At 34.9% G+C, this 17,149-nt stretch overlaps 1 protein-coding gene across 3 annotated transcripts in view; it reads left to right on the top strand.

Moving 5' to 3' along the window:
- The window catches only part of CDH10 (cadherin 10), a 98,742-nt gene that overhangs the window by 68,964 nt on the left and 12,629 nt on the right, over positions 1-17,149 (top strand). For all 3 annotated transcript variants that reach the window (XM_069853520.1, XM_069853518.1, XM_069853519.1), the window contains exons 4-9: positions 1,381-1,500; positions 2,068-2,235; positions 6,922-7,109; positions 11,607-11,860; positions 14,446-14,582; positions 16,809-16,930. In XM_069853520.1, the coding sequence (XP_069709621.1) occupies positions 1,381-1,500; positions 2,068-2,235; positions 6,922-7,109; positions 11,607-11,860; positions 14,446-14,582; positions 16,809-16,930 (989 nt within the window). The remainder of the gene's footprint in view (positions 1-1,380; positions 1,501-2,067; positions 2,236-6,921; positions 7,110-11,606; positions 11,861-14,445; positions 14,583-16,808; positions 16,931-17,149) is intronic.

Below are 17,149 nucleotides of genomic sequence, written 5' to 3'. Positions count from 1 at the left end.
CATTTTTAATTATATTTTGTGATTGAGCTTTTGTTCTGTTAAATGAGTGATTAATTCCATTTTAGTATCAGTTAAAACCAGGAATTTGCCTATTATGATTTCTTTATGTAAGTATTTTTAGGGACTCACTGAAACAAGTGTTTCTGTTCTAAAACAGCTGAAAATCGAACATTTCTGAGAACTCATCTCTGATCCAAAAGTTAGGCACATTCTCAATCCATTGTATTAGCGGAGTTATTCACATGATTGAACAACTGACTTGTAAAAAGCAGATTTGTTGTCATCCTGTGAAATCCCTAACAAATTGAGGAAGCTTATAATTTACTTCTATTTGCCTTTCTATGTCTGTTAGAATAAATATGTAATGTAGTCAACCTATGAGAGGGAGTGAATAGTTGTGCCAATTATCTTGGATTTACAGGTGCTTTATTTGGTGGAAGGAAAGAATTGGGATAAAAGTAGAAATAGGTTTGAAAGTCTTTTGATCCTCAGAATAGCCCATGTCTAACCAGTCACAATCATATGATGATTTATTTTCTTTTCCTTGGTTTTATTCACTTCTTTCCTATATACTTAATTTCATATCTGCACTTTATGGAGGTATAGCAGGGGAGATCCTTGTTGATACTTTATTTCTCTGGTTGAAGATCTGAACATGATGTAGAAACTATTTTGATTCAGCAAGAAATGGCAGAGGAAATGGTAAACAGTCCATGTTTTGAAGGACTGATATATCCCACCAAAATTTAGAGATGGACTTTAAGATTAGAAAATGTTATGGAATCTAAGTAACCAGCCCAAATGGCAGTATATCTTCTGGTAGTATCTATCCATATCAACACTTAGAAGGTAGGGAGTACTGATGACTAGTTTTTCCCAGGTTCCAATGATTTATTTAATTGTCTTTTTCTGTCATGTTGCTACATGTGTAGTTTCGTATCATGTTGTTATGAATATGTCCATCACTGGACAAAAAAAACCAAAAAACACAAACCAAATCTGTTCTAGGAAATGGAAAGCAGACATTTATTGCAATAAAAGCAAATAAGTCTTTTGAAAAAAAGAAGTGAATATATAATTATTAAATGATTGTAGCTGGGTAAGGATACAAATTCAGTACAATCATAGCTATTGTTTACCTTTACTAATTAGTTCTTAATCACTCTTGTGCAATTAGGGAAGTTTAGATTCAATTTATATAGAATGAGATCCTGAAACAGGGAAGAATGTACCTGAGGTTGGCTATAAGTCCATAAATACATTTCAAGAGTCCAGTCAACATTAGCTGAAATGTTTTTTGGGATCTGCTCAAATGGAAATTTATGTTCTTGGACCTTGACCTCGTACCAGGTGAAACTAAGTTGATTTTGGTTGTTTCAGGTACTTCCGTGGTGCAAGTTACAGCTACTGATGCTGATGACCCTTCATACGGAAACAGTGCCAGAATAATTTATAGCATACTTCAAGGACAGCCATATTTCTCTGTGGAACCAGAAACAGGTCAGGAGAATTGTCATTATTTCCATTTACTATAAACCTTAGACTCTTTTCTTTCATTTTAAAAATCAAAGATCACCAAATTTATTTTTTTTTTAGAACTAACTGAAATGAAATAATATTTCCTGGATTTTTCTGACACTATAAAGTATAAATAACTTTACAGTGGTACTATTAATAGCTTAAGGATCTAAGTAACAACATTTCCAATAAAGGCAAAAATAAGGTCTGTGTCCTAGAAAATGTTGTTCTTTTTCTAAATGGTTCTACTTGGACTAAGAAAAGATGTTCTTTCCACTCATAAGCCTTGTGCATAAATATCTTGAATCTTTTTTAGCATGAAATGTAAACTGGAAAGGGAGCTGTGATGTAGAAATAAGGTTTGTTCAAAAAAAAGCCTGTACTGAAGACTATTTATAAAGCTTATGAATAGAAATTTGTGTGTTAAAACATGATATGAATATTTTAGAAATATATTTCACAGACTAATTAAAAAAAAAGATTCAGCAGATTGCTATACATAAAAATTAAAGTAATTATTAACACTTTTTTCCCCTTTATTTATTTAAGGCATCATAAGGACTGCTTTGCCAAACATGAACAGAGAGAACAGGGAGCACTACCAAGTAGTTATCCAGGCAAAGGACATGGGAGGCCAGATGGGTGGATTATCAGGGACCACCACCGTGAACATCACTTTGACTGATGTCAACGACAATCCACCTCGATTCCCCCAGAGTAAGCTGCATTTAATAGTTGTCTTCCCCTGTAAGAGGTTCAAACTAAAGAGTTAAGCAATCACCATCTGGTTTAATTTAGAGTAAATCTAGATTATGTGGTACACATGAACAAAAGGCTTATGTACTGATTTATTCACTATTATTAAAGCTGTATATTAAATGTTACAGGATTTATTTGTTAGGAAAACAGTTACATGGTCAAATATAACTAGCAAATGTGGAATACTTTCCACTAATATGGGAGGGGTGGTAGGTGGACACATAAAAGCGTTAGAGCAATGTTTTTCCTTACCTATTGCTTAAATCCTACATACTGCCCCACTGGAAAATAAAACATGTTGTAATTCTAGACATGCAGAAATGTTTGAATTGTAGTATCTGCTTAAAAATTTAATCATGAAGAATGTGGGAAATTACTTGAAGGGAATCAAGGAGATTTGTACTTTTGCAGTTACAGTGCTACGAAACCTTATAGAAAATTTCCCAAAGTAAATTAAAAGGCATTTAGCTGTTTATTTTTTATTTTTTATTAACATCTCAGGTTTAGTAAAGCTTTTTATAATGCTTTTAACTTGATAGTACTGCTATTAAGACTTTGTATCCTCAAACAAAAATATTCTTGGTTGCCATGTATTATGAAAATATTAAATTTTGTAATGTCAAAATTCTTAAAGATTAAGCATGTCATGTACATTTGAAGCCTTTTTCATGTATTGAAGTTGTAATATTTGCAAGACAATTTGGACATACGTGATAGCAAAAGGATTTATAGTATCCCCACCACCCATTTTTTCTTCCGTATAACTACTGTATCCAGTAGTTACTGATGATCAGCCTTCAGGCTCCAAATAACAGAATCAGCTTTAGATTATTCTGATTTTAACATGATCCTTATGGAAAAAATGGAGTACAGATTTTTGTTCAATTAAATATTGTAATTAATGTATATGTTTATTTAAGATGTTTATCGAGATGTGATTTCATATAAATACTCAAAATAGAAAAATCATGAACAATTGAGTGCTTATATTTTGTGCATATCCACACAGTCCCTGTTCTGGACAGATTTACTGCTAATTTTTTGTTTTATGTTCTTTGTATTTCCACAACTTTTTGATTTAGTTTTTCTCTTCTTTCCATTTGTATATAGAGGCTTATGGTAATTCCAGTGTTGTGTAGGTGAGGAATGCTGTATTACTCTGGTCTGGACCTATTGAGGAAGACTATTCAGAGAGATGGCATGTTCAATGTTTTACAGAAAAGCTGATTTCAACAATTAAATTTAAGGCAGTAAATAAGCATAAAACAATCATATTTATGTTTTTCTTTTTTTTTCCCTTTGTTTCTAGAACAGTGTGTTAAATAGAAGGTTAGAAGGGACCTTTAAATATCTTTATATTTAATCTCAAAATGTCAAAATGCAAATAGACATTATAAAGATTCTTGAGTTTTACAGAATAAGATGAGACTACTAGATTCACACTAAGTTAAATTATTCTTTTTCTATTCCATTAATAAAAAATAGATGTGCGTTAGGTTCATGAGACAATGATATTCGTATCAGATTTATAAAATACTAGGAAAAAATATTAAAATGTCCACTAATTTTCACAGGACTTAGCATATTACCACTATTTGTTTCAATAAAGTATTTCATAACAGGTTGAACTTGAGCAACTCATATTAGAATTGTGGAAAATTCTACATACTGCATTTTACCTTACTTTCTCAAAAAAACCCAGAAGTGTCAGTAATTCCTCTGTTGTTTAGATTACTGAGCAAGGAATCTTCAGAACATTTTTTCTTCTTAAAGTTCTCTTGAAAACCATAGAGGTAGGATTGGCTGTTCTTCTGAGGAAATATGACAAAATTTGAAATTTTATCAAAATTCTGCACAGAAAGGCTATCAAAGACCTCAGATACGGGATCTCTTCTTTAACTGTAATATTTCCAAGTGTTCTCAGAAGTATGGAGTTGATGTTGACAAATGCTAAATAGATAAAACAGTTTATGAACTTAGGAACCTGAGTTTGACTGATACTCAGTGCATATAAGTTATTTCAGCCTATGACTCCGGTGATGCTATCGCCTGTTTTACTCTATAAAAATATTTACCTTTATGTTATATGCCCTTTCAAAAGTAAATGGGAAGAAGGTAAACATGAAGAAGGCTGCTTTTTAATTCTTTATGATTGAGTAAAATATTTTGAGACACAAGTGTCTAGACTTGAATCTTCTAGCTGATTTCCACTCTCCTTAGTATATAGAAAAGCTTTTCCCTTCCTTGATCCTTTCATTTTCATTCCTGAGAGACAAAGGAAAGAACATCACTCACTGGAGTAAATGCAAAGTGTAAATTACTCTCCTTGAGGAAGAAAAGTGTGAGAAGAAGGATTGACAGCAGAGTTTTCCAAGAATAATTCTAGATTGGTGTACTTTATGTTCTGATAGAGTACCTAAAGTTGCATTGTGTTCCATCCTTAGTCAATGCATTAAATGTCTTCAGTGACAAAAATAATAAAACAAAGTTTCTCATATTATGGTCATGATTTCTATAAATAGATAGGTTAGACTTAAAATTATCTTTCAGATGACAGATTTCTGGTTATCTTACCTCTCTGTTTCCACTACCTTATTAGCAACTCAAGGCATGAGCTCTTATCACTTTGTAGACTAAATTAATAAGTTGGGTATTGCAGTAGGAGTCAAAGTAGTGTCCACAAGGCATAGCCTGAGGATGTAGTTTCAAGCACTGAAGAAAAAAAATGTGGGGAATGGTTGATAATCTGTAAAACTAATTATAGCACATAAATATTAATTGGGAAAAGGAAGTGGTCTTTCAAATAGTCTCACAAAGTAATGAATAAATACTAAATGGGAGCAGAGGTTATTTTTTCTTCTGTTTTTTTAACCATTAAGCGATTACAGAAAGATTATGTACTAATGTAGCAAAGTGCACAGATTTAGGCATTAGAGAAAGGTAATGAAAATGTCAGAGCAAATGCAAGATAAATCACTCAACTGAAACACTGAAAAGCAACTGAGAAAAAATACATTTATATAAATAAAATATGGAGTATATATGGCCATAAAGTATTAATTCTGCTGCAGCATATCAATTCCATATGAAAAGCTACCTAAGTAAAATTATTTTTCATTCAAAATTTAATTACAAACTATAAGTGAATGTGTTTTTATTTTTGCTTCTTCTTTGAAACACAAAAAAATTAGTTCTGTAGAATGAGAGAGTCTCAAGCATCCCAGTGAATAATAAGGTTTTTTTCAGTGAGTGTTCTCAAACCCAAAATCAGTTCCTGACTCTGTAGCTGACTTGTAATATGCTCAATATATTAAGAGAAACTGAGAATCCTCACATGACTTATGTATGCTTCCCTGAAAATACAATAAGATCGCGTTGCCAGTGCCCTTCCTGTACTGCCTTGCCTCTGCCTCTCTCCCCATGATTCTTCTTTCCTGGGAGGAAACTCCCTTTATGCGCTTTTCTTTATTTCTTATTTGTTATGAAGTATATATGTGCTGCTTTTTGGGTAGCCTGTTAACTTTCTCCTGCTATGGTTGCTGGCCTTTATCACTTCCACCTTTATGTTACTGTTAACTGAACTATCTTTCTAACTCATTTTACTTACCTTAGGAAGTCTCTGAGTAAATCAGCAAATCTTGTAACACTTAACTAAGGCCAGAGAAGAAAATGTTTTTCAGTAGAGCTTTGATGATTTAACTTTCATCTTTGGAATGACAGCTGTATCTGCATTCATTTTCAAATCTTCTGAGAATTCTTCAAGGTGTATTATGTATCCCACATGTTTTCCTACTGTATATTTTGACAGATGGGACCAGAGATCTCAACCCTTATTTACAGTTTTCACAGTAAGTCTAAGACATAGAATACTGAAATGTATGGTAAGATATTTATTTCAGTTTATTGCAGCATGTCTGAATGATGACAGCTTTATCCCTATATTTTTTATCAGCTGTATGACACCACAATAAAGGGATACAACTGAGACAAAGTAGCATAAAACCAAAGCTGCAATGTTCATAAGCCCTATTTAAGTATGAATTAACTGCTTTAACTAGGCACACTTTCTCTTGTGGATTTTCAAAAACTGGTCCCTGCATTAAGAAGTCATTCAATTTTATTTGATATTGCATCTGACTATCTAATTTTGAAATCTGAAATGGTTTAGAATTGGCCAGCAAAGTCAGAGTTCCATTTTTGTATTGTTTCCTTGATAAAATAAAGAAGGTAAAAAGTGTCCCAAAAGATTCACCTTATATAGGAAGAGGGAAAAAGCACAGTGAAGGCTGAAAAAACATAGAACAGTCTTTCCACATTATGTTTCAAGAACTAAATAGAGAAGAACAGTGTATACATAGTGGATTCTTTGCTGAGATAGGAGAATAAGTGTCCTTTTCAAACTTATTTTTCTATGTTTTTTTCAATTATTTTGTTCGTCTACAATTTTGTTTTCTATTTTCTACCTAAAGTTTTCCCCTGCATAATTCTCTGCCTCATGTTTTCCCATCCTCCAAGTATTAAATGGCAAGTTCTCTAGAATAAAAGATATACAATAATGTATAATCAGCTATTGTGTGACATAATGTTACTTACTGCATGCGTAATAGCTTATTTGGCTCCTTTGGCTCTTTATCTCTTTGACAGGTACCATCCACCTCCGCATTCCCGAGTCCTCCCCAGTTGGGACAGCCATTGGCAGTGTCAAAGCCACAGATGCAGACACTGGAAAAAATGCAGAAGTAGAGTACAAAATTATAGATGGTGATGGAACAGATATGTTTGATATTGTGACACAGAAGGACACACAGGAAGGCATCATAACAGTGCGAAAGGTGTCTATTAACAATATTCAGTACATGATTTCGGTGTTAATGTTATGCCACAAATGTTTATTGGAAAAAGCAAAAGCTTAGATCATATTCGAACTGGCTAACACTTGCAAGCATTCCCCATCAGTGACCGAATGGTATTATTTCCTTGCAAGGTGAACAGGAAATAACAGATGGTAACAACATCTGAGATGCAGCATAGGTTTAAAGCATTATTGACAGCGACTTATGTAAAAAATGGACCGTCCCCAATGTGTCAATAGTTATGAGCTCTGTGATTTCAAATATAGACTTCTTTAGTACTTATGTAAACTATTTTCCTCAATAAGCAATGCACAATTCACTCACTACTGGGAGACACAGGTTTCTCCTTATCTAGGAGATTCTCATCAACTTAGGTGATTTGTGTATGCCAGAACACAAATGCACATATGGAAGCAGAGTTGTGTGCTACATTGTTTTGTTCCTGTTTCCAACATGTCGCCTGGCTAACAAAGGAGCAGTGAATAATGATGGTATCTTTGTTTCAGAACTAGCGCTATTTCTGCCCTCTTGCATGTCAGATCTCACACTTAGAAATGTCATTCTCCTGTTCCCCAACTGTTGCCCTTCCAGAAATCCCTCAGACCTTTTCTTTGAGATTTTTAGATATGTTTCTAAAAAGTTCAAGCAGCATTTCTAACATAAAGCACTGTTTGTATCAGCTTTTAAAACAAATCTCCTAAAGCAGAGAATCATGAATTAAACACCACTATAAAATACATCTCCATATATCTTCATAATGGCAACCAAGGAAAAGATAAATTCTGTAAAGATCAGAGTGTATTCCTCTTTAATCTCTATGTTCTTCTATGTTCGTATTCAGAATTGTAGTTTATCTGGGAAGGAATGAAAATACAAAGTTTGGGGCCTGATATTCTTTTCCTAGAATTTTGTGAAGGCTTCTCTTGAGATGATCCTTTCTTGCTTGCTTCAGACTTTTTATAGAGACTGCTATTATATTAAATCAATACAGTCTTGAAAACAGTCTAATAACGAGATCAAGCATAAAAAAATCACAAGTTATAACACAGCACCTCCAAAAATGTCACCTGTAAATGCTAATGAACAAGATCTTCTCATTTTTTCATTAGCAATCTGACACTGCGATATTCATGATGCCTTCTTATATTGATAAATAAGCTTACTCAGATATCACAGACAACAGCATTAACTAGCAAGGCAGAAGATAGGCTCAGTTTGTTAATTTAAGAAAATATACTTTATTTTTTTACTATTTAGCCACACTGATTCTCATTTCTCTTTTCAATGCAGACTAAGTACAAATAACTGGTGTTCCTATACTGAGCCCTTAATTTACTATGATGAATTTAATACTTGCTGCAAAGAAGTTCATAGAATCATAGAATAACCAGGTTGGAAGAGACCCACCGGATCATCGAGTCCAACCATTCCTATCAAACACTAAACCATGCCCCTTAGCACCTCGTCCACCAGTGCCTTAAACACCTCCAGGGAAGGTGAATCAACCACCTCCCTGGGCAGCCTGTTCCAGTGCCCAATGACCCTTTCTGTGAAAATTTTTTTACTAATGTCCAGCCTAAACCTCCCCTGGCAGAGCTTGAGGCCATTCCCTCTTGTCCTGTTCCCTGTCACTTGGGAGAAGAGGCCAGCACCCTCCTCTCCACAACCTCCTTTCAGGTAGTTGTAGAGAGCAATGAGGTCTCCCCTCAGCCTCCTCCAGGCTAAACAACCTCAGCTCTCTCAGCCGCTCCTGATAAGGCCTGCTCTCCAGCCCCTTCACCATCCTTGTTGCTCTTCTCTGGACTCACTCCAGAGCCTCAACATCCTTCTTGTGGTGAGGGGCCCAGAACTGAACACAGTATTCAAGGAGCGGTCTCACCAGTGCCGAGTACAGAGGGAGAATAACCTCCCTGGACCTGCTGGTCACACCGTTTCTGATAGAAGCCAAGATGCCATTGGCCTTCTTGGCCACCTGGGCACACTGCTGGCTCATGTTCAGTCACCTGTCAACCAACACGCCCAGGTCCCTCTCCTCCAAGCAGCTTTCTAGACAGACTTCTCCTAGTCTGTAGCACTGCATAGGGTTGTTGTGCCCCAAGTGCAGGAAATATTCTTCTATATAAGTTTTTCTACACAACTTCTCACAGACAAAATAATTGCTTTGCCACAATTTCATATATTTGGGCAACATTTTTGTTCATTACTGGTGACATGTTAGAATACCTGTATAATTCACATATTTTATACCCATGTAGCCTGAGGAGATGCAGTGTAGCCTGAAGAGATGTCCGATCAGTATGTGAATGTACTAGTGGCAAATTAACTACAGCTGCAAGGCGTGCCTTCTGGAAATTAAGCTGGCTAATTAGATAGCTTTTCTGTCCATAACATGCTTTCTTTGGCTCTAGGCTTGAAGCCAGCATCCTGTAACAGAAGCGTGCTATACTTCATAGACACACAAGTACTCTCAGATCTAGCTTGAATAGCAGCACTGTGTTGTATTCTCAATTATATCATAGAATTGTAGAATGGTTTGGGTTAGAAAGGTCTCTAAAGATCACCTAGTTTGAATCCCCTCCCATGGGAAAGAGACACCTCCCAGCAGATCAGGCTGTTCAAGGCCCCATCGGATTTGGCCTTGAACACTTCCAGGGAGGGAGCATTCACAACTTCCCTGGGAAACCAATTACAGTGTCTCACCACCCTCATTGTGAAGAATTATTCCCTAACATCTAACCTAAATCTTTCCCCCTCCAATTTAAAGCCATTCACCCTCTTCCTATCACTACATGCTGTTGTAAAAAGTCCCTCCTCATCTTTCTTGTACACCCCCTTCAGGTACTGGATGGTCGCTATAAGATCTCCACAGAGCATTCTCTTCTCCAGGATTAACAACTCCATCTCTCTCAGCCTGTCCTCATAGCAGGGGTGCTTCAGCCCTCTGATCATCTTCATAGCCCTCCTCTGGACTTGTTCCAACAGTTCCATATCCTGCTTATGCTGTGGATTTCAGAACTGGACACACTACTCCACGTGGAGTCTCACATGAGCAAAGTAGAGGGGGAGAATCTCCTCTCTTTACCTGCTGGCCAGGCTTCTTTTGATGCAGACCAGGATGTAATTGTCCTTCTAGGCTGCAAGCACACATTGTTTGCTCACGTTGAGCTTCTCCTCAATCAGCACCCTCAACTCCTTCTCCGCAGGGCTGCTCTCAATCACATCATACTCCATCCTGTATTGAAACCATGGATTGCCCCAACCCAGGTGTAGGACCGTGCACTTGGCCTTGCTGAAACCCATGAAATTCACACAGGCTCACTTCTCAATGTTGTCCAGGTCCCTCTGGATGACATCCCATCCTTCCAGTGTGACAACTGCACCATTCAGCTTGCTGTCATCTGTAAACTTGCAGAGAGTGTTGTCACATACATAGTTATTCTCTTGTCTGCTCTAATTATATTTTAAAACAAGGTTGGGACAGTGTGGAAACTCATTCATTCACAGAACTATATCTTTCCACTCTAAAATAGAATATTTAAATTTCTAGACTGTCACTCTGGCATATTTCAGTAACTTTAATTTTTATTTAAAAGTAGTTAGGCAGAAAAAGACAAGTCTTCTACCATCCATTTTGAGGAATGAAAAACACAAGTTTGATATCTCCCTGAGACTTTAGGGGACGTAATGAAGTTTTCTTTGTATCAGAAAGTTAAATTCTCAGCTTGCTCATTTCCACAGTATCATTAATTAGCTGACATTTTTCATCGATGACAGTTAGAAAAATCTGAAGGAACAGAGGTTCTTTTTTACCCAAAATGGTTTCTAATTATAACCCTGAAACTTTCCTCCTTCCATTTTAAAAATGTACTGCTGGCAAAAAAATGTCAAATCTATTTTGCAAAAAAAAATCTGATGTTGGATTCATTAAATTAAATGAAAAGGAACAAGATTAAGCTCTTACTGTATTTCTAGATATAGAGAACTTTGGCATACATTGCCTCCTTAGAAGAAACCTAAATTCTTGGTATTTAGGTCCAGTTACTTTTGTTTGACAAGAAGGATACTTCAGGCCATTTTGAGTATCCAAGATTTTATAATATTCCCTGAGAAATATTACTATTAAGTACCTTGTTCTGACACGTCATTATTTCAGGTCTGTATTTCAAGTATTTTAAATGCTTATATGATTTTTTTAATTCCATATTATTGTGAAACAGCTGCAAAATCCACTAAGTAATTGGTAACTTTGTGCCAAAAATTCTTTTTGTCATTGGTGTTACAATAATTCAGATAATATTTAGGAAGAGGAACTGCCTCTAAAAACAATGAAAATTTCTTACTAGAGAAAGTTATACCGATGCTGTGGAAAATTTGAACTGTGTTGGGGTTCCCTCTTCAGTTTCCATTATGTATATAAGTTAACATCTGTCAAAATGTAATGTAAATTAATACATTTATTATCATCATCATTTTTAGCCACTGGACTATGAGACGAGGCGACTTTATACCTTGAAAGTAGAAGCTGAGAATACCCATGTGGATCCACGCTTCTATTATCTTGGGCCTTTCAAAGATACAACTATAGTGAAAATCTCTGTAGAAGATGTAGATGAACCTCCCATCTTCAGTAGGTCTTCTTACCTTTTTGAGGTGCATGAAGACATCGAGCTTGGGACAATAATAGGAACGGTAATGGCACGGGATCCTGATTCAGCCTCGAGTCCAATAAGGTACTACTCCATTCTCTGTAAACACATAATTTGCTAAAGAAATTAAAGAAATAGTAATCCAAGATGAATTTTTAGGTACACCTGGTGCATAGGAAGATGTTAATGTTTTTATTCTGTTCTTCATTAGTGTGCCAGAGACAGGCAGAACTGAGAATTATGCTACCTGTAAGCTTCCAAACACCCCAAGGAACAGCCATTCACTTGCACACAAGAGATACACAGGAAACGTTTTCTAGTACTTCAGATCTCAGGAAACTTATAAAATTACACATGGATTTCCAGTAATTTTTTCAGGACTACTTCCTGCTTCATACTGTGAAAAGTGCCACAAAAGTCTATGACCCAGGAAGGGGTCAGAGCTTTGTAATGCTTCCTCTGATCAGTCCTGGAAAGTATGCAGTGCTGATCTCACTTGCTTCAGTTAGTGCCTCCTGCCTTGTAGGCTTCCCAATGTGATTGTTATACAGAAACAATCTTTGTTGTGCTAAAATACCCTGAGAAATTAGACACTGAATGACTAATATGTTTAAAAATCTTCTCTTTGTATAGTACGGGATGCTACATGCTGCATCATATCTAGCTGAAAGTAGTAAACTGTATTTTGGTGAGGGTTGTTTTTGTTTGTTTTTATATAATATATAAGCTTTAAGAAACAGGCAAGACAATGCTGTCCAGTTGGATGTGTATTGCCTGAAATACTGAACAAAGAACAAAAATCACATTCTGGCAAAAGAACCTTGTTTACTGACTTTGAAATCAATTGCTGCATAATTCTTAATAAGGCCCAGGTGGTAAAACTCGATTAGGAAATGAAACTGAATCTAATTTTCTCCTGTGGTGATTTGTATGAAGAGTTAGGAGATAACAAGAAGCCTCTAAAATTTACGAATGTATAAATAACTTTGCATTGCAAGCATTGTACCTTTATGCACTCTAATTTCATAAGACAACTGACAATTTTAGTAGTTATGATTTATTAATCGTGACTGGAAAAAGAACAAACATCGAGCTTTTGCTCATTTTATTTCTGACACAACTTTATAAATTGAAGAACTGTGGCAGGTATTGCCCTCATCACTATTATTTACACACAGAGGAGCAACCTAAAGATTATTTAATTTTTTTTTCTTCTGTGCTGTTGACATTTCTTTCATTTTTCCATAGAAAATAATTTAGAAAAGGTAGGTATTTTATGAAAATAATAATTTTGGTAGTCTTTCCAGGCCATTAGAAGTAGTGTGATGGAGTAAAAGTATGTGCTTCTCTTATGGCTACTGTCAAATGGTATAGAATCTTTAATGAAATTGAAGAATAGATCTCATTAGATAGAAAAGTGATTATTCCCTATTGAAAAACTCTTTGACTATGATCAAAGTAAGTTGTTTTCCTCATTAAAACTCCTTTCATGGTGGAAGCAAAAATAAATGCTTTTCATATAACACAAAGAGTCTTAAATGCACCTTCTCTGAAAAGCAGCAGGTTTTTCTTTAATTCTAACAGTTATAATAACAGTGAAATAAATAATTTGACCAAGTCCTTTCTGCACTTTCAGAAGTCTTTTTTGGCTCTACTAACTTCCGTCTGTTTTATTTTTTGTATTCAGTCTGGTGTTAGATTGTTTGTTTGTTTTACACGCTTATGTTATTGTGTGTGGTGGAGTGAGAAAACAAAACCCACCAAAATGTTACAGACATTACTTCCATGTTGCAGTATTTTTTTTATTTGGCTTATTTAAGTACAGTAAGTAAAAGTAGATACACTTAATGAACTGTTTAGATAATTCATAAAAGTTCATAGAAACATGAGCAATCATTTCTATCACACCGTACAAGTGTACTAGCAGACTTTTTTAATTTGACCCAATTCTGCCAGGTAGTTTGATAGATATTCCGTACTTTGCAAAATCCTACATTTAATTCCACATCAAAGGTTCAATCCTAACTTTGAAGGCAGTGTTAAATGCTAGAAAAAATGGAGGAAAGAGCAATTTTCTGCTTGTAGTGTGTCGTTTTGCCATATTGCTTTATCTGCAACTATAGAAATATAGGTTCTTTAACAACAGTATATTCATGAAAGTGAAAGCTATGCATGTGAACTTGCTCTTACAGAGGATTTTGTTGTTTCTTTTTAATTTGATCAGAACTAAATTAATACCCCCTAAAGTATATAAGCTGAGCCTATAACAATATCTTTGAAAAACTCTTAAATTAGCTGTCAGTCTCAGTCTGAAGGAACAGTACATCAAAGAGAGTTTTCCTTTCAGAATTCAATTTCAGAAGTCAATTCTTTAACTACTATATAGAAATTGTGACTTACTTTTCATGATTCTTGTATATGTCTATAAAGGCTCAGATGATCAAGTATTACTCTATTGTATCTTATTTATGAAATTCTTGCAATTGTTATTCCTTATTGTATGGAACTAACCTTGAGAATTTTCATGAGTGTTTTTAAAAACTAAATATACATCTTCCCAAAACTAACCGCTGTAAAGTGACATATAAAACCTATAAGCATCGTGAAACATGCTTTCTTATATTTTCAATCATTTTAACAATACATTTTTTTTTCTGTATTTTATTTAGGTTTTCTCTGGATCGTCACACTGATCTTGACAGGATATTTAATATTCATTCTGGAAATGGGTCCATCTATACTTCTAAGCCTCTTGACCGTGAGATATCACAATGGCACAATCTTAGTGTTATAGCAGCTGAAATCAGTAAGTCAATTTGGTCTCTTTTTCCTTTCAGTTTTCCTTAGTCTGCAAAGTCACAGCTGTGACTTCATGAGAAAAAAGTCTCTCTTCCTTCCTTTCCACCCCTTTCTAGTAGATATTTGAGTAAACTAGGAGTAACTAACAGTAACTGTCTCCTCATTGCTTTTTTCCTCACCTACTTCCACAATTGACCTTTAATGTCCAAGTTACCTCTGAAATGATACTTAATTAAATAATAACACTGGAATAATTCTGTTTTCTACCTTTTTTTTTTGAGGACCATGACATGATTTTGCTCGTAAAGTAGCAGAGTTCAGGATGGTAATCTATGTTTTTGCCTTTATCGTTTTCCTAGAAATAATTTCATTATCTCTTCCCACTCTATCTACACCTACAGCTCTTGGAATAACATTTACAAGTTAGGTTCAATGTTATCACTAAGCTGTAGCAGTTCTTGGACTATTTAAATTAGCTCTCTTTAGATATTTTCATATTAGGAGTACAAAGACAGAGCAGAGATACTCCTAAACCTGCTACATTATTGAGTTTAACTCTAATCAGCTCACAGAAAATTTTCTAAGCAACAAAGGCCTGATCTTTGAAATCAGCTAATGAGGACAACTTGCTTCCAAATACACTATTTCTTTAGGGTTAATTCTACATCAGTGAAAAAAAGAAAAAATTGCTGATCAGGAGTGAAGCATGGCCAGAACTACTCTGTATAACTAAATGGAACATTGTGTCCAGCCAATTAACCACTCTTAGCCTGCCTGTCCCCATTTCTGTAGTGCAGAGCAATAGGCTGGTTGTATTAACCTTACAAGGGAGCTGTATTTTTTTAAGAAAATATTTTTGTTTTCCTGCAATGCAAGGTCCTGAGCTTACGATACTTCACAGTGCTGTCCAGTGTTGTGAGAATACATTTCAGAAGTATTTATATAATGAAAATCTTAGTTTCCTCATATGGTTATATCACAGTTGTAAACATATTTTCTTGCCAGGATACTTAGAGTGAATTTACATTCTGTACCTAGCTGGAATAGATTTCATTCTCCAAAGGAGTATGTTAATTTTGAAGAAAGAAGTGAAGTGGGAAATTTAGGTCTTTAAAAAATATTACTGTGAAGCATAACATAATGGGAAAGTAGTGTTAAGGAGAGAAGGCATTTGGAAAGTTAGTACAAAAATGCAAAACACTATGAAAAATGGTGCCCTAAACCTGTCATTGTAAACAATTCAAGATGTCAAAAACATCCACGATACTCTCTTTAGCAAAGGTGCTATTAATAACAAGTGAACTTAATGCCAGCTACTCCTAAATGGTTAGTTTTACTTGAAGTAGCTTAAAGGGAAAAAAAACCCAAACAACAAACAACACAGTAATTTTGAATAATTTCTTGTTACTTATCTCATTCTATTAAAGTTGCAAAATCATTTAGCTACCTGCCAGCAGAATTCCAAGGAACAGCTACACTTTTTTACTCCCAGTCATTATTTCAAATTCTTGTCATGGCAACTAGATCAGCCAGTGAAGACAGGCATATTTGTATTCCTGCATTAACCTATACTAATAATACAGCACTCTAAATAATACAATGGGTTTGGCAGTTGACACAGGAGAGGCTACTATTCTTGTTTCTTTAACCTAAGGTCTGAAAATCTACATTTGTACTTTTTAAGGCAATTTAAACATAAAACCTCTGATCCTAATTAATTCTTTACCAGATTTCTGGGGATATTTTAATTTGCTTTGTTGGAATTTCTCTCTGTTTTTTAAGATACAAGATTCAGGCTTGAAAAATTTTCAAAATATGTATGCACAATGTCAATGGTGTCTTTGCTGTGTAAAACAACACAGAACAGAAATAATTTAAAAATTAAAAATCAAAACCTTACAGCAGAATAACACTCTTGAGCCCAACAAATAATCAAATTCATCGTTATAGTAATGGGCATACTTTTCATATACTATATTTGCATAGATTATCGAATTGCAGCCCCAATTTTCCTGTAAAAGCTTAATTGCTCACTAGATACCAATACTTTACTTCTTACTCTAAGCAAAACATCTCCTTATTTTTCAGGAAGCCTGATTCTTAAAGTGTCAGTTTATACAATAAATTTCAACCAGTTTCCTACCTATTCTTGAATGTCTGTTGCTCATGAAATTTGGAAGAAAATAGAAAACTAGGAAAATTAAGTCATTATTATTCTCTCTTCTTATCTCAGACAACCCCAAAGATACTACTCGTGTTCCTGTCTATGTAAGAATTTTGGATGTTAATGACAATGCCCCGCAGTTTGCTGTTTTCTACGATACTTTTGTCTGTGAAAATGCAAGAGCTGGACAGGTAAGCCTTTGACAAACACTACACTAGATCATTCTTGTTTGTTGCTTGGGAGAAATATCCAAAATAGGTTTTGAAATGTTAAAAATTAAAGAAAAGTAGCTCTGCAGGCTTAGAGTGAAATATTAATATATTACAACAGTAACAGAGTATGAATTACCACTTTTCTTTACCTAGCCTTGTACTACTGTTAAATCTGGACTAGATATGTCCAATAGAGAT

The sequence above is a fragment of the Phaenicophaeus curvirostris genome, chromosome 3 (assembly GCF_032191515.1).
Source record: "Phaenicophaeus curvirostris isolate KB17595 chromosome 3, BPBGC_Pcur_1.0, whole genome shotgun sequence".
Taxonomy (NCBI): Eukaryota; Metazoa; Chordata; class Aves; order Cuculiformes; family Cuculidae; genus Phaenicophaeus; species Phaenicophaeus curvirostris.
This window is presented reverse-complemented; position numbering and strand designations above follow the sequence as displayed.